The sequence below is a fragment of the Falco naumanni genome, chromosome 7 (assembly GCF_017639655.2).
Source record: "Falco naumanni isolate bFalNau1 chromosome 7, bFalNau1.pat, whole genome shotgun sequence".
Lineage (NCBI taxonomy): Eukaryota > Metazoa > Chordata > Aves > Falconiformes > Falconidae > Falco > Falco naumanni.
Window position 1 is genome coordinate 53,862,483 of NC_054060.1, and position 17,761 is coordinate 53,880,243.

A 17,761-nucleotide genomic window follows, 5' to 3' on the forward strand; every position below is an offset into this window, starting at 1 on the left:
AGGAAGCTGCAAAGCGCAGGGCCCAAGCACACGGAGGTGCAGGTGGAGGTTTGTTTGGCCAACGGCCTCCAGGGCCTGTGGTGGGATGGGGCAGTGGCAGTCCCCATTCCCCTGAGGTCAGCACTGAACCTGTGGCAGAATACACAGCCCTTCCCCGTTATCATCCCAGCTCACATCTCAGGAAACAAGACACCTCACAGAAGTATGTTTTGTCAGGTTGATTCACAGGTCCAAAACCAGATTTTAGTGACTAAATATTCTTTATTGTCGGCGCCGGGTGTACGGGGGATCCTTCCACCAATCGTACACACCCAGAAGGGCAGATTAATTTATATTTATATAATGAAACAATGAATATTCCATTAACGCCTATACATATTCATTACCTGAACCCACCTACCCTCGCTTTGTATGTTAATTAGCTTATCAGTCTTTCACACTTGCGCAGATTCTTCCAAAAATGGTGGGCCGGGGTCTTTAGAATGTGGGCAGTGGTCTATGGGAGGAAGGCCGTAGGTCTTCCTCATGGTGTACTTTTCACCTTAGGTCTCAAAAGTGATGAGTTGGCAGACTTGTAGAAATCTTTCCCAAGGTTTTTACAATACCCCTCGTAATTTTACTCAAGGACATCCAGCTGTCCCCTTATCTCCTTGGTAGGACAGCTCCCCTTGCAGAGATTTGCAACTTTCTTGCCCGAACAGTCTATATGATCTTTCAGACATTTTAACCCCTTTGTCGCTATACAATTACAAGCTTATTTATGCATTAAAATGAATATTGGTTTATGAATACAAACTTGACCATATTATTTACAGCTTATTCACATCAAGGTCGGGGTCTTGCTGTGCAGGGGCGATGCTCGCGGGCAGCCGTTCTTCGGGGGGGCGCTCCCAGATTCGCCGGCCAAAGGCTGAAAACCCCTTTCTGGCTCGATTTTTAACTAGCCATCCTCCTAAAATCTTCAGGTTAAAGGCGAATGGGCACCCACTATACGGATGCACACATTTTACACAACTAAAGCCCAAACCCATTATGCATACGAAGGCGTTTTCCCGACGCATTATGTATTTTAAAAAAATCTCAATTTTAACAAATAATACATATATCCAGAAGCTAGCACGGTCTTTTGAAATTCTGTCCTCAGAATTACGGACCCGTTTTACAATACCGGTTTAGAAACTCGAGACTTCCAGACGCCACCCGCCCACCGACGCCAAGCTGCGGGCGCCGTGCCCACCCAGCCGCGACCACCCCACCGCTCCCCAGTAAAATGGCGGCCCCGCCGGCCCCTCCGAGTGCCGCGCCCACGTGATGGCGGCCCCCCCGCCCCTGGGGAGCGCGGCGGAGGCGGGAGCTCAGCGCCGCGCCCCGCCCCGCCCCGCCGGGCCACCGCCTCCCGCGGGCGGCGGGGTTTGGCGGCGGGCCGCAGTGTGGAGCGGCGGGGCCGCGGGCGGCGGTGGCGGCGCGGCGGCGCGCGGTTGTGCGGCCGGGCCGCGATGTGGTCTCACGTACGAGCGGGGCTGCCACCGCCAGCCGCGCTCGGTGCCGGGCGCGCGCAGAGCGGGTCACGCGGGATCGTACGGAGGCTTTTTGGTTCACTGGGGGCTCGAGTGCCCCCCGCCTTGGGATTCAAAACCAAATTAATTTTCCCCGAGAAATAGCTGGAGTGCAGTGGAAGCCATTGAGCGGTCATTTACTTCCTTGGACGCTGTGTAAGGGTCTTCTGGGCGTCCAGCGTGGCGCAGAGCAAGGAGGGACGCGGGACGGAGCCATGTCTCACCACAGGAGCGGGCAGGAGAGAAGAGAGCGCTAGGAGATGTGCAGCGGGGAAAGGGGTGTCTGTCCTCTGCCAGGGCTGTGAGAACGGCTAGCGCCAAGGCTGAGAGTGGCGTGGGGGGGACACAGCTTGCGGTCCATCAACTTTTCCAAAATGGATTTAACGTATAGTAAGTCCGTGAGCGCGCGAGCGTGTGCGCGGCTGGCGTGAGGTGACCTTCTGGTGGGGTTGGGAAGACGAGCTGCCGTGGGGACTGTAATGTCCTCGTTCACCCTTATCGCAGTAAAACGTGCAAAGGAAACGCTGTGGTGTGGTGAAGTGAGAAATATGGGACAGCTAATTGCAAGGAGGAGCCTGCTTTATTTTCTGCTTTTCTGTACCGGCTGTCACGATTTGTAAGGTAGAAATGTGAAAAGCCAGCCCTGCCTTCCGGGACACAGAAATGTGGTGAAGGTGCCACGGAGTGTCAGAGACGGGGCTTTATCCTTAGAAGCACCTTTTTGCCGGTTGGCTCCACCGAGTCATTAAAGGCAAGGGCTCCATAACCTGTGGTTATTAGGTGGCAGCAGGGAAGGCAGGAACTTGGCCATGGGGTACGACAGAAGCTGGATCCCGAGGAACGGAAGCGAGCACGCCCCGTACCAGGCTGTCACCAGAGCTCTGGAGTTGAGGAACACCTCGGCTGGGCAAATGGTGTGGCAGGGTGGGAATGGCAGCGAGGCTGGCGCCGTGGAGCGTGAGGAGCACGGTGAAGAGCAGACCTACAGGCATTTCACTACCACGGTGCAAATTGTCATCTTCGTAGGCTCTTTGCTGGGTGAGTGTGTGTCACCGGAGTTTTTTGTTCATGTGGTTTGTTTATCCTTGTGGTCAGGGACTGCAGACCAAACAGTAACTAGCATGATTTTCTGTCTGTCTTAATGACTCGTCTTTTTTGCATCTTAGGTCCTCAGGTGTATGGTTTCAAGTTCCTTGTGGGTTTTTGATGTGTAAAAAGCTATTACTGTGAAATGTTATTCATCACAGATGAGAACTGGTACATTGCGTGCATATGTTACTTAGCAAACTTTTCTACCACAACTTAAATGAGCAAAAATTAAGTGGGTTGCTTACCTCCTTATTTTCAACTGTAATGGGATCTGTTCTCTTTACTATAGAAAAGGGTGTGGAGTGTTTTAAACAAGTTTTACTGAATTTCTGTTTCACACTGCACTAGTTCTGTGTGTCCTGCAGATTTAAATTAATTATTTGGAAGTACTTTATGCTGTAAATATGCATAACCATATCCAATCTTGTCTACTTGTTAGCCTTAAAGTAGGAATCATTGACTTTAAGTATGTTGTAGTAAACTAGCAATATATTGCCATATAACTTTAGAAATGCGTGTGTGCATTTGCTTTCAAGGTGCTTATAGTATGTAGTTTTGTTATGAATACATGTGCATTTCTCACCAAAAAAAACCAACAAAAAACCAAACGCAAAATAAGCCTTATGGTGATTCCAGTTAGCACTGTTTGGGAGATCAATGAGCTGGATTTCAGTAAAATGCCACTACTACCTAAATCATTCAGAGCTGGTTACTGGAAATGATGAGGCTTTCCACACAAGGCTTGACTGGGAAGGCCTCCAACTCTCTCAGGAGAGTTCAGTAGGACTTTGCTGATGGTCACTGGCTGTTATTATCAAGGGTTTGTTTCTGCTTTCCCTGATCTTGAGTAATGCTAGAATCCGTTTCTGTAGTCATGGTAATTAATTCTAATACCCATTTCTTCTTGGTAATATTTATTATCACTTAAATTGTTGCTAAGAAGATGGTAAACCTAGTTTTGGGACAGCATTGAGCTCTGGGCTCAGTCAGCGAAACTGATTATTTCTGTAAATCACTGAGACTTTTGGCCTCAGCTGTTCTTCTGTACAGTGGGAGTAATCCTCATGGTTCTTGCTTTTTTTCTATTTAGCACATAGGTAGTGTGGGGAAATGACTCTTGTTTTCTGTATGTTGGGTAGTGCTTGATGCAAAATGATAGCCAGCAAATAGTGTCCTAAAAATAACAAGATTGGATGAGAAAAGTCAGAATTGTAGTTCTTTGCTTTTTGGGTTTTGAGCTTTAAGAGTCATTTGGGTCATATGTCCAGTCTTACTTTCATGAGCATGGATCCTCCAACTTTATTTGAAGAAGAAAGCACACACTCTTGTGTAGTCATGCCTTCAGCAGCTAGGAGTTCTTAAAAAACAACCAACCAAAAAATACCATAGCTATAAATTTTGCAAGACTGCTGTAAGTCATGGTTTGGCACTCCTGCAATTTGCTTTTGAGAGGTGGACTCTGGGAAAAGATTTGGACCTGTTACAGGGGGATTATCAGCAGATTGGATGCTGGGAGGCTGATCAAGCTTCCAGATCAGTAATTTCTTCAGGCCTATCAAAGAGCAAAACAGGAGAGAGTTCATGTTGTTTTTTAAATATGAAAATGCAGCAGATCAATGACAGATGTTAGCAGTGTTTCCATGAATTTACGTGTGATGGAAAAATCATGAATTTACAGTGATGGAAAGCAACTATTTTTTTCAAACTACCTTCTTTTCCAGTCTCCCTGCTGCCCCGAAACACTATTTTAAGAACATTTATGATATGCTATTGTAACAGCTGAAAATTTGAGGTCTTTAAAAATGTCTTCCCATATCACCCCTATGAATGTATGGCTGTTCCCTCTTTACTGAATGGAAACAGAGCCACAAAGAAGCTGAAGCCCCCTTCTTCAGAAGGTCTTAGGGTTTTGGTACATGCATGCTCAACCCTTATATGTGCCAGAAGTTTTGCTTGTGGGCATGCTGCACACTGTCTCTGCATCAGTAGGGGAGAATAACTTGATATTTACCTCACACTTAGGCTTACACAAAGGCCATTAATTAAAGTTTTCCTCTTCATTTGTTCTACTGCCATGGTCCTTAGAGCCGTGGGTGGCATCCAGCTCTTCTCCATCAGGTGAGCCCTGCAGTTGAGTGGAGGAATAGCAGTTCTTTGGTCCAGTAAGTCTCAGATTTCTTTTTGCAGAGGGGAAACCCTTCAAGGGGAATTAGGACTATCCTTCCCCCTGAAGCACAGATAGGGGAGGCACTCTCCTTAGAGGCAGGATGTGTGGGTATATGCCTCAGTCTGGATAATGTTTATGTCAGACCCCAGTACTCAGCAGTGTATGGCATGGAGAGTTCCAGGTCCTACAAGAGGGAAGAGTCACAGTCAGGGTTGTGAATTTAATTAGGGTTTCTGCTGCGCAGAAGAATGTGATAGTGATAGTTGTAAGAGAGGTGTACACTCTGGGTTTTTTTCCTCCTGTTTAAGACCATTATTAGAGACTTTTAGGGAGGCTTGTAACAGTAGGAGAAATTTTGTGTTAATTTTCACCAAGTTGTGAAAGGACAGTGCTATGGTGAGTGTTTCATGATACCTGCTGGAGGCAAGAAAGAGTCAAACTGTTCTGTATGGTTACCTTACAATATATTGAAAGCACATCCTCAATTTATTTATTTATTTTAGCTAGCAATAATGATAACACTAGATTCTAGAATTTCTGTCTTTGAAAGGGGTTATGCATTTGTTACGAGCTTGCCAGAGCTTGAACCACGGTGTGACCTTAACACCTGCCTCAGAGGATCTGACTGGTAGAACCAACCAGAAGTATCAAGAAGAGGCTTCTAACCGGCAGATTTTTTTCTATTGTTTTTTGTCCTAATTTGTAGAAATTATTCATTGTTAAAAATTGCTGATTTTGTAAAGAATCAGATTATTCCATGTTTGGAATGGACAAAACATAATTATTAGTCTAAAAATCTCTTATAATTTAGGGCAGTTAGGGATGAGAGTTCTTCATATAACTTGGTCATGAGTTACGGAGTTAATGAGGCTATAAAGTGCTTAAATGCTACAGTTTTAAATAGCTGTTCATGTGACTTTGAGTCTGCACAAACTTCCTGCTGTTGCTCTTCCACAGCTTCTGTGGAAGTTCTCGTTTGGCAGACCACTTATGATTTTAATCTTGAAAGGCTGAAAAATAAAAGAGGATAAATCTGCATCTCTGTACTTTGAACCCAACTAGTACTACCTGTTGCATGCTCCTTTGGCTGTAGCCTACTGTGAGGTTTCTGCACAAGACGAGGCATTGGAGAGAGGAATTTGGTCAATGCAGTTATCCTGATCAGCAGCTCCGTTTGCCTCTGTGAAGGAAAAGTTAGCAGTTTATTCAGGATTTGCAATCCATTTCTGTCTGTGGTGCTTAGCTGAGCGCATGAATTGGGGAATCGATTCGGGGACCTTCGTAATTGCTTTGCACAGGTTGGTGAACTTATTTCGCAAATGCACAAGGTGAGGTACCAAGTATGTATGAGGCTAGAAGGCCTTGTAATAGCAGAGTGCCATCAGTGATACAAATTCATAAGAAAAGCGTATGTTTTTGTGCAGTTTCTGAAGTTGCTCCTCTTTAAGCAGGAGTGAAGTTCTGCTTTTTTTTTCTTCTTTTTTTTTCCCTTTAAATCAAAGAAAGAGTTTTGATGGGTTTTGCTGACTGTGTAGGGTTTTATTTGGAAGAGGTCTGACAAGTACCATTGGAATGGTAGAGAAGGAAAATTTGTGGTGTTCTCATGTCCATGGGAAGTTGGTTCGTCTTGCTGGAGAATAGTTAAACTTCAGCTTTTGATGATTTGTTGTTACCGTAATGGTCAGCATGTCCCAGAGCAATGCAGGCTGCTGATGGTTGTGCCCATGACGCTCTTGTGCTAGGTTTTCTGTATGGGTAGGGCTTGTTGCTTGTTCTCACAGGGCAAGCACAGAAACCAGGAAGTTCAGGATCCATTCAAGGGGAAACCAGTTTTTGTTGCCTGCTACTGGGGTGAAGAGAAGACTGATTTGGCTGACTGAGATCAATGGGCCAGAGAAGTGAGGCTCTGCTGGCTTCTCCCATAGTGACTAATAGACTGGGAGCTACATCGGGCTGTGTGGATGTATCTGCATTAGCTTTACAGATAAGAGGACCCTAAGGCAAAGAAATTTCCGCCATTTGAGAAGCATGCAGCACAGAAATTGCTATATTACCCTAGGACATTGTTTCTTGGGTTTTAATTCCCTTCTTCCCCTCCTGAGACCTGTGTAAACTGGGTGCATTCTAAATTTTCTCTGGTTCGTTCTTTTATCATGATGACCATATAGTGAGATGGAGCTCATGCAGTGGTTTCACTTCCGTTTTTGGGGGCATATCTCAAGCTGTTTGGGCTTCTAATATAGAAAACATGCTGTGTGGATTAACTACAGTATGGTAGGACTGCAACTAGCACTGCAGTGTGTTTCAGTAATGCACAGCAGAGCAGCCAGGCTGCAAAGGGGGATCACTAATGCTGTTGGTGTTACTCATCACAGTCAGAAGAAATAGAGGCTTCAGATCTTTCAGTCTGAGGTCAAAGGGGTAGAGCAAAGCTTACAGGTTGTTTTTCATTGGATTTAACCTGAAACAGTATTTTTTAATTCAAATAATTTCTTCCCTCTACCCCCTCCTCCAGCATGAAAAGAAAACAGCAGAAAGCTCTAGTATATTCTTGGCTGCTATTCAAAAATAAATAAACGGTTTATGAAAATAGACTATTTGAACATGGTAACTGTGAAAAAAATGAGCTATTTGATTCAGAAGAATACGAGTTACTGCTTTTACTCGTGTGGCTGTCACTAGTTTGAAAAAGGATATACGTGGACAATGACTTTTAAATAGGTGACAGACTGATGAATGGCAAATTGAAGATGCTTTTTTGTTTTGTTAAAGCTGGGGATGACATAGGGCTCCTTGTCAAAAGTGAGTAAATTTTTAATAGCATTGTTTTTATCAAAGAAGATTTTTGAGATCAGATTAGCAGTGAATATAGGAATAGAGCAATATTGCTCCACAAAGGATATTTTTCTCTTGCCATTAGAGGTAATCAATCTGCAGAGACTAATTACTATGTTAGCACAGCAACCAAACCTTTGACAGAAGGAAGAGGGAGTATTACTTCTGAGCTTTGGTGGGGAAAGGTTGCTAGAGGTGACTGCAGCTGCTTTCAATTGAGTGCAAGCAGTGGGAGGGCATCCTGGAAATGAAGGAGAAGATCTCCCAAGGATTTATAGCCAGTGTGCACAGTGAGCTTAGCTTGAAAGGGGGATAAAATTGCAAAATGCAATGGACAATAGCACCTTCTGTTATTCTCAGGAGAAGGGGAAGGAAGACCAGGAATAAGAGTTTTGAGGGCAATCAGAATGTTAGCTGTCACTCTTGACATGGATTTTTCCACAGTTCATTTATTTACATACCGTTGACTGTAGTTAAATGGCAGAGCTTATATGAGCTGTGCTTTTACTGACGGTAGCATGGGTGTAGCTACCATGTAGTTCATGTCATGTTAGGCTTAGGTGAGATTATATCCTGTTATCGTGAGTTGTAGTTTCTATTCTTTTCGTATTTTGTATTTCCCAGGTCTGAGAGTCTGTATGTGCTCCTGTTAGCCATGTAGATAAAACTGCATGAATTTCTTCTTTTAAAAAATCATTCTTTTCAGGCTTCTAGGAAGAAGTCCCCACACTAGACACCTGATGAAAATTACAATTACAGTGCCAGTGCCTACTTGCTAAACTGAATATGCTTCTTACAGTGAGTAAAAAATGCACAGAAAGTTTCCCAAATAACCCCAAATCCAGGAAATTTTCCCAGACCTTGTAGATCAGCACCTCAAAGAGCCTCATTCCTCAAACCCCAATTATTTATTACTTGCTCTTTGGTCTTCCCAAATCTGTCTTACACAGAAATTTTACTGGAAAGGCTGAGGATGCTCTGATACAGTTGAACTCTATTCTAGTGGTTATAGCACTTTTTTTGGAAGCTGTGGGTTAGATTGGTCACCTCCTGGTTTCTAACCATGCTGTGATGATATCAAAGGGAGATGTCCTTTGAAAGAAAACAGTGTGCTTTTAAACAGGTACCAGACTTCCAAGTGAAAAGTGAACTTGTGCTGGCTTCCCAGTGGCCTGCAGGACAAGAAGAGGAAAGGCTTCAGGCTTACCCCTTTTCCTGAGGATTTCGCATGAGCTGTTTGTCTCCCTGCCCTTGAAACTGATTTTTCAGCTCCCTGCCTTGACACCTGTGCACAGAGATGTAAAATGGAATTGTTACAGCACCTCATTTATAAAGGGATAGGTCCCTTCTAAGATACAATCCTAAAGTAACTGGCAGTCTAGGTAATGTGTTTGTAAAGATAAATGTATACTAGCATAAGGAATAAATATTTGTAGCTTGGAATAGCTACCAGTGAGGTTTGCCACAGGCATCTTCTATAAAGAATGAAGCAGGAGATCTTGCAGTAAAAAATACTGCAGGTACATGATTAAAGACTGGACTGAGAGAATTTTTAAAGAATGAGGGGCATGTCTGCAACAGCTCCAGCAAAAATTTGTAGCTCTGCCCCCAAAAAGGGTAGAACCATCTTGGGGAGGGGGGGGAGGGGGGGAGGGGGGGAAGGTCTGGGGATGGGGAGGATGATGTTTTGTTTCTGCTGGTGTCATCCTTGGAAAAATTTGGGTTGTTTTAGATGAAATCTTCTAAACCAGGCACTTTGCATAGATTAACTTTGTTGCTGATTAGCTGGAATAGTTACAGTTTGGCAAAGCAAAAAGTGACTGAAAAACAAGTCTAATAAAAAGCATCAGACAAATTTAATTATATGAGTGGTAATATTTGCATGTAATGACTGCATAGTAATAACATATTACAGTATAATAACATTATGGAAATAATTTCCTCCTGCATTTTTGTGTGTGTGGTTCCAAGCCTCAGGAATAATGGACCCTTCAGCAGTAAGCCCAGTTCAGGTTGCAGTCTTGATGAAGTCTGTCTGGAATAGGTCTTACGTGTTTTCAGGTGAACTACTAAGCAATTCTCTTTGGAAGAAAAATTGAGTTTGGGGAGTGGGTGCAGAAGAGGGGTTGTGAGAGCCCCTGTGGCCCCTGTTGCTATGGAGACCTCTCTTCTTCCTGTGCTTCTGCAGAGGCGCCTTGTCTTGCATCGGCTGAGGGGCTGCTCGGATATCACCATCATGTTTTAAAAGAGAGGCGCTGGGAAAATAATGCAGTGATTTATACCTGAAATACAAGAGCCTGATGCTCTGGGGATACTGCATGCTAGAGCGTTCCTCATACACGTGCTTGGGCATTAACCAGTGTCTTTAGACATTGTGTATGTTGAGGATGTTAAAACCGATGGCTATTTAGGATGAAACTGATGGGTACCAGTCATTTTACTGTCTGTTGTCCCTGTGTGGACACTTTAATGACAGCTGGGAACCAGAGCTGTTTAACTAAGTGACTGGATGTCTGATCTGCCTTTTCTATTTTTTTGTATTAAGCTGTTTATTTCCCTTAGCCTTTTCAGAGGAGCATTAGCTGTAACCGCTTTGGGACTGTGTCAGTCTGAATCAGGTGCTCCTTTGTGCCTTTTGGCTTTCCACAGTTTTTAGTTTAAATGTTTTCCTGTAATTTTCAGCCTGACTCCAGTTTGGTGAAGGTACAGCCAGCCTGTCCTCCTTTTACAGATCTGTCTTATCCCGAAAGGTACCCCATTTCTTAATTCTTAATTTCTTAATTAAAACACCCTTTTCAGCATCACCATCTTATTCATACGTTGAGACTCCAGATTTCTGCCTGCTCTTAGCATATAGAGCTCTTAATAAGTCTCTTAATGACAGTGGTTATGAAGATCCTGGTCCTCGGTATCCTAGTTGATCATCTGAACTGAGCCTCCAGAACATCCCTCTGACACTTCCCTGTGTGGCCAGTGCTGATACAGACTGACTGTTGACCCTGTTCTTCCTTGTGAGCTATTGGGAGATCCCAGGTCTGCTTCCTTCACATTTTACATGTAAGTTACTGCGCAGTTCTTCTCCAGTGTCTCAAAGCTGGCTAGCTCTGTGCCTAGTAAAGCAACCTCCTGCCACTGCTGCTTTCTGTCCTTGGAGTCCTTTCTACTGCAGATGCATCCAGTCTGCAAGAGCATGTTCTTGCCCAGATGGATGCTGTCCTTCCCTGAGACTTGCATCGCCAGCACAAGAGCTGCTGCGGTGGAGATGAGACTATGCAAAAGTGTTCCTATAGGCCTCATCTGGGACCTTTTTATTTCTCTTTGCTGTTCCTGTTCGGCCATTCCCACCTGAAGAGTATGAGGACCAGGAACTCCTTGTACTATACACATACCTCTACCCCCAGAAAACTGGTCCCTGAATAGATAGTCACATGTGCTGTGCGGTGGCCAGTAGCACTGTCTGCCTGTTCCTGAACTTTGACTGCATGTTGAGCTAAACATGTTATTTTTTTAAAAAATTATTAGTTTAGCTTGTCTTTTTTTCCAGTGATTAAGATTGCTGTCCTTCTGTGGTACTGTACCCTTTGTAAGATGCTTAGCAGTGAAGTAAAATGTAGCCTATATGAGGTAAACTGAGTGAGTGTGTGCACATGTGAGTGTGTGTGTAGAAGCAAACTCCTCTGTATCTTTGTCGGTGCAGGCTTCCAGTGCACTCTTCCATCTTGGCTGCCTCTGTTCGCTACACTCCTCTGGTTATTTAGCTTCTGCTTTTTGTCTTCTTGTTGCCTCCATCCCAGGTACACTCAGCCCCCTTGTCAGGATCAAGGGACTACCTTGCAGACCTCTTTGCATCACACCCTCTCACATCCTCTGCAGCAGTCGCTTGGCAAACACTCAGAGCAGCCTCAGCAAACTTCCACTTAGCCAAAGCATGTGGCCACCAAAGGAAACAGACCAGCCCCAGACTCACCAATCTTGCTTGCCTTCCTGGTGTTCCTGTCTTTCCTGGGCAAAACAGCTGTGCCACCTGTCCTATTCAGTTGCCTTTTGCTATATGTACTCCCACCACAGAGAGATAAGCATCCTATTTTGTTTGGAGTGCACAGATACCCTGTGATGGCTGGATGTAACATCCATCTGTTTTTTGCTGATACATCGTGTCTCCATCTTGTGTAGGTTAAGTCTAGGAAACCACACCTATGTGTACAGTGACACTGTGTATGGTATGTGACTACGAATCATCAGGAAATTATAGTGGGATGTTGTGACTTATACTGTTGTTTAACATGTCCATATTTTTTTTGGAGCACGTTTTAAAAGATACAGTTGTTATGTTGCCCACTCCACCTAAACATGGATGCGTTAATACAAAAACGGAACATTGCAAAGAACATCATGTACAGGTCAGCAGAATTACTATAATACTTACAGAAAAAGCTGCAGAACTCAAAGGTGTATTACAGAATGCTATTTTACTTCACTTAGAAATTTTTTTGTCTATTATCCTTATTTTCATCCAGTACAGTTCTCTGGTGTTCATGCTAGCTTTGGCTAAGTTCAGTATTCTATGTCTGCAGTTTAATTCGAACAAAGAAATAAATTGCCACCACACTAAAATTTTTCTGACTGTAAAGGACAGCAAAGACATCTTTTTGTTTTACTCAGTTTTTAAAATACCATCAGCAGAAGAGAAGAATATGGTTAAAGGAGATACTAAAACACCCATGCAGTTGGCAAAGGCTGATACTGCATGATGTGGTACCAGCCTCTGGAGACTTATATTGATTATTTTAAGCATTTAAGAATGTTAAATTGTACTTCAGGTTCCAAAGGAGCTGAAAAACACTGAACTACTCTTTGGATTCTGTTTCTCCAGAATCTCTTAGAGCATAATGTGGACAGATCTGAATAAGTAGCTGTCTCAGAATACCTTTATATTTGCTGAGGCTAATCCAATGGTTAGAGGTGATTGCTTTCTGACCAAGAACGCAGGTTACATGGTCAAAGATATCTCTGTGGGATAGGGCCTAAACCAAAGAAATTATATGTGGAAATGTCTAGGAATGGCAAATAGAGTCCTACAACCTCTGGTATCTATATACGCTTGTGGTGGTTTGACCCTGGCTGAATGCCAGGTGCCCACAAAAGCCGCTCTGTCACTCCCCTCCTCAGCTAGACAGGGGAGAAAACATAAAAGGCTCATGGGTTGAGATAAGGACAGGGAGATCACTCAGCAATTACTGTCATGGGCAAAACAGGCTCAACTTGAGGAAAATTAGTTTAATTTGCTACCAGTCAAATCAGAAAAAACATCTTCCTGCCATTCCCCCTTCTTCCTGGGCTTAACTTCACTCCTGATTTCTCTACCTCCTTAATGGGGGTTACAGTCAGGTCATGACGTTGTCTCTGCCACTCCTTCCTCCTCACACTTTTCCCCTGCTCCAGTGTGGGGTTCCCTCCCATGGGAGGCAGTCCTCCGTGAACTTCTCCAACATGAGTCCTTGCCAAGGGCTGCAGTTCTTCACATGCTGCTCCAGAATGGGTCCATCTCACGGGGTGTAGCCCTTCTGGAACAGACTGCTCCAGCATGGGTCCCCTGTGGGGTCACCTGTCCTGCCAGCAAACCTGCTCCAGCCTGGGCTCCTCTCTCCATGGGTCCACAAGTCCTGCTAGCAAACCTGCTTCAGTGTGGGCTGCCCATGGGGTCACAGCTTCCCTCGGGCACCCACCTGCTCTGGCATGAGGTCCTTCATGGGCTGCCGCTGGATATCTGCTCCACTGTTAACCTGCATGGGCTGCGGCAGGATAACCTGCCTCACCATTGTCTTTACCATGGGCTGCAGGGGAGTCTCTGCTCTGGTGCCTGGATCACCTCCTTCCCCCTTCTTCTTCACTGACCTTGAGGTCTGCAGAGTTGTTTCTGTCACATAGTCCCACTCCTTTCTTCCAGTGCAGTTTTTTTGTGCAGATTTCCCCTCCCCCCCTTAAATATATTATCACAGAGGTGCTACCATTGTCACTGGTTGGCTTGGCCTTGGCCAGTGGTGGGTCTGTGGTGGAGCTGGCTGGCATTGGTTCTGTTGGATGTGGGGGAAGCTTCTGGCTTCTTCTCACAGAAGCCACCCCTGTAGCCCCCTGGCTACCAAAACCTTGCCATGCAAACCCACTACAATGTTGCTACCAAGTGATCTTTTCTTCATTTAATATAGAGAGCTAACAAAGGTGCTAGCTATTTGCATAGTAGGCTGTTAATAATGTTACAATTACGTATCTTTGCATCATTGATGAACTCTTGTTACATTCTGCTATGTTGAGAGAGCAGATAATTTCACAGTTCTGAGACTCTGATATCTGAAAGATAATTTCTTTGATTTTTGTTTGGAGGGGTGGAGGGAGACCTGGTTCAAGTCTGTCCCTGGGTGAATTAGGGTGGGTTAGGCTGCTTGCAGGCTGTCTGCAAGGCTTCTTTGTGGACTGGAAGACAGGTGGTCTTTGAGTTTGCTTCAGTCTTCAGTCAAGGCCATCTTCATATATTGTGTGGAAGTCTAATATATATAATTATATATATATATATATCATAATACTAGTCTGGAAGAATGAGACCACTCCTTTTTTTAATTGTTGAAAACTGACTCTGTGGGCTTTCTGACCCGTATATCCAGCTACAGTGTGAAAGCAGGTTATCTCTGATACTGGTGGCAGCCTGGGGTGAGATGGCTTTATGTCTTACATTGCTGCAGGGTAGAAAGAATGGGTAAACCCAAGCAATAAGAATAGCCTGAACATGAACTGATACTGCACATATCATACTGCAAATAAATGGCTCTATGCAGTCTGTGTTGGAGCCTCAGGTGGCAAAAACGCTATTGCATTTCCATATATTCTCAGTTACTAGCATAAAGTACAGCATGATCTGTATAAGGTAGCAGCAGCTCTTCAAATGAAGTATGTTTTATTTTATTTAAAGAATAGAATTTCTCAAATTATTTTATTTTAGACATGGACTTGATGTGTTGGGCTTTACCACTGACTTATCCAGGCACACTAAAGAAGAACCTACTTTTGCTGTGCAGCAAATGAAATCTGTTTATCTACTCGTCTTTTAAAGATGTGTTTTCTGGGAGAGATAGGAAGGCTGGCCTTTTGGGATAATTTGCTGTTTAAAGAAAGAAAGAAAAAAAAGCAGTATCCATCTTTGTACACATTTTTGCTTTGCGAAGTAATAGTTGAGATTATTTACCTAATACATTACCTGTCATATCTAAGAGCAAAGCTTTTATCTGGTGTCTCTTATTCGGGCAATATGCTAGGTAATTTGTATGTTCTCATTTGTAAGCCCATGTTTACTTGCATTCGTTTACATAAACCTGCTTTAAATGATCACTCTTACTCAGTGTCAGGACCTCTCTTCAGATTAAAATGAAATTAATGTTCAAATGGTCTTTCACACCTGATGAAGTACCAACCATCCTGTGGTGGGGAGCCACTTGAGCTACGAAACTACCACACCTTGGATACAAGCATATTGGCATAGTGTGCTGAGGTTTTTTGGTGCCTGGCTTTATTAAGTGACAGGTGCTTTAATCAGTTTAATCTCATTGCACAATCATTGCTCTTGAACTTTGATACCTTTATCATTAAACTTGTTTAACATCTTCAATTTCACACACACAAGTGATTGCCACCAACAGAAAAAAATCTCCCCTTCTTTCCTCTGCCTTCTCCAACCTCTTGTTTCGTAACCTTTAGTTTAAACACTGAGAAAAGAACAAGACTTGGTGAATATCCAAGTAGGCAATAGCTATTTAAATATCTGATAAGAATCTCAATTGTTTATGTAGACAAAGTGTGGCAATGAGTGTTGTGTAGCTCTTACACCTGATGAGGTATGCTCCAGGCAGCACTGAGTGTTTTATGTGTGGGAAACAGGGCATTTGAGTTGGTCCTGATTAAAAGTACTATTTTTACTAGGGAAGAGCATGGTGAAAGTCATTATCAGCCTTATCATCTTCACCATTACCACCCGCTGCACTGGCAAGGGCAACAAGTGGAGAACATTTGTTTTGAGACCCCATTGCTTCCCCTCCATGTCACCACAGGGCAGAGTTTTTCGTATTACCCTTCTCTCTCTCTTTCTCCCCTTTGTTTTTTTAATCTCCAAATTAACTTTGAAGTCCATGTATGTCATCAGCTGTGGACACCATGAATAAAGTTTTGTGCACTTAAGCCAGTGTCAACATCCTTGGGGCAGTGAATGGAAACTGCTCAGACACCACAAAGTTTCCAAACCTATTTCTGGTCTCTCATTCTAGACATGGCCAGGCTCAGTCTAGTCAAGACTATGTAACTTTGCTTTTTGCTGTAACAGTCTGCTTCATGTCTCTAAAGCTTCTGATTTCTAGAGTGGTTTCCTTAGCTATGTCTTGAACTAATTTACTGTTCTTTTGGTTTTCCTTGACTTAATAATTTTAGTTAAGTTTTAAACTCAAGGTGAGCTTGTATTATTCATTATAGATCAATATTTGGAATTGTGCTTCCTCTACATTTGGAAGCCTTCAACATGTCTGTATAAGTTACTTTTCATTTTGCCTGAAGTTGTCTGAAGAGCTTGTAATTTAGATTTCTAAAGTCCAAAGAGCAAAGGAAGCAGGAAAAGAAGCTAGAACATGTGATGGTTATAGCAGAAGGAGCAATGGTTGTGACGTGCATATATGTGCATACAACTGAAATGGTCAGAAATTGTGAGTCTTGGCTGTCCGCCCTGAGAAGCCATACAGATGTGTGTTCACCATCTCCTGAATATCAGGCTTAGGATGTGAAGAAGCAGAATCATTATCTGCTCTTGCAAAATTGGGCCATAAGTGAATTCCAAAGGTAACGTGGCTACTTAAGGAACCCTGTGATCTTAATTTCAGTACTCCTGTTTCTGGTCTCTCACTAGACAGTGGCCAGGCTGTACTTTTGGAATCTCTGGAAATCAAATTTTCTTGTACTCTTGATTTAAAAAACCCCGAACCACACACAAAAAACTCCCCACTTCTATATTGCTTCAGCTAAGTTATTTTTAAAATCAATTTCGATTTGCAAAATGATTCACTACATGGAAGAGTCTTAATTAGAAAATCCGTGCTGGCTGTTGAGTACTTTCAGTTGTTCTGATTAATTGGATACTACCACTGTGTGGAATAATTCTGCCACGACTGGGGGAGTCTTTTGAACAATTTGCTGCTGCTCAGGGGTTCCCAAAAGATTGATTATGAACTGAGACCATCACAGGAGCATGCAATAACAAAAATTATGCAATGCTTTTTGAACTCTGACAGTTAAAGCCTATAAAAAATGGAATAAAGACTGAAATCTGACTGTTGTTATGGACGTAAGTTATAGGATATTACTCTGTTCTATGGAGAGGACAGCAGTCAGACTGAAGAGTTTCCTCACGTCTCCTTTTCCCTGTAACCTTTTGACTCTGTTTTGTTGCTAAACCCTCTGAGTACCATCAGAGATATTTTTTTGATAATTATCTTTTTGGCATGGTAACTACTGCAATAGCAGCATGTAATAGCAGTCACAGATACTAGTACTGTGTTAGCAGTCAGCAGGGAATATGAAATTATAGACCTGTACTGCAGCAATACTTACCCAAGAAACATGTGCTAGAAAGTGCTATATATTTCAGTGAAGCAGTGGGGAACCTGGGTTTGATCTTCAATATAAATGAGGAGTTTTGATTTATTGTATTTAGCTTTCTTTCACGTTAGGAAACCTGCCATAGAGACAGCTACCCCAGCTGGAATAGAGAGGGAGCTTGTCTGGTCAAACCAAAAAATTAAGCTATGTACAGGTTAAGAGTAGATCCTGTGTGAGATAGTTGCCATCTTTTTAATGTTCTCTTTCTTAAGGAGGAGGAAAGTGGCAGCATGCAATGTTTTATTTTTTTAACTGGAAGATGAAGCGATGTAGGTCTGAGATCCACCGAGAGACAGGGCAAGAGATGGGAGACAGGCACACCTGTAGCATAGCTGATAGCAGGACTCTGTGCCCAGGTCAAAGCTTGAATACAGCTGCTGGAGCCATGGGCAGGGGTTTGGGGGTCCCATATGAGGCCAGTTGGGGC

The 17,761-nt window shown here is 43.4% G+C and overlaps 1 protein-coding gene across 2 annotated transcripts in view; it reads left to right on the forward strand.

Moving 5' to 3' along the window:
- Window positions 1-1,444: 1,444 nt before the first annotated feature.
- GPR176 (G protein-coupled receptor 176) overlaps window positions 1,445-17,761 on the forward strand; it is a 36,620-nt gene continuing 20,303 nt past the window's right edge. The window contains exon 1 of one of the 2 annotated variants that reach the window (XM_040601865.1): window positions 1,445-2,594. In XM_040601865.1, coding sequence (XP_040457799.1) covers window positions 2,366-2,594 — 229 coding nt within the window. In that variant the 5' untranslated portion in view covers window positions 1,445-2,365. The remainder of the gene's footprint in view (window positions 2,595-17,761) is intronic. The other variant, XM_040601866.1, reaches the window with a different exon arrangement.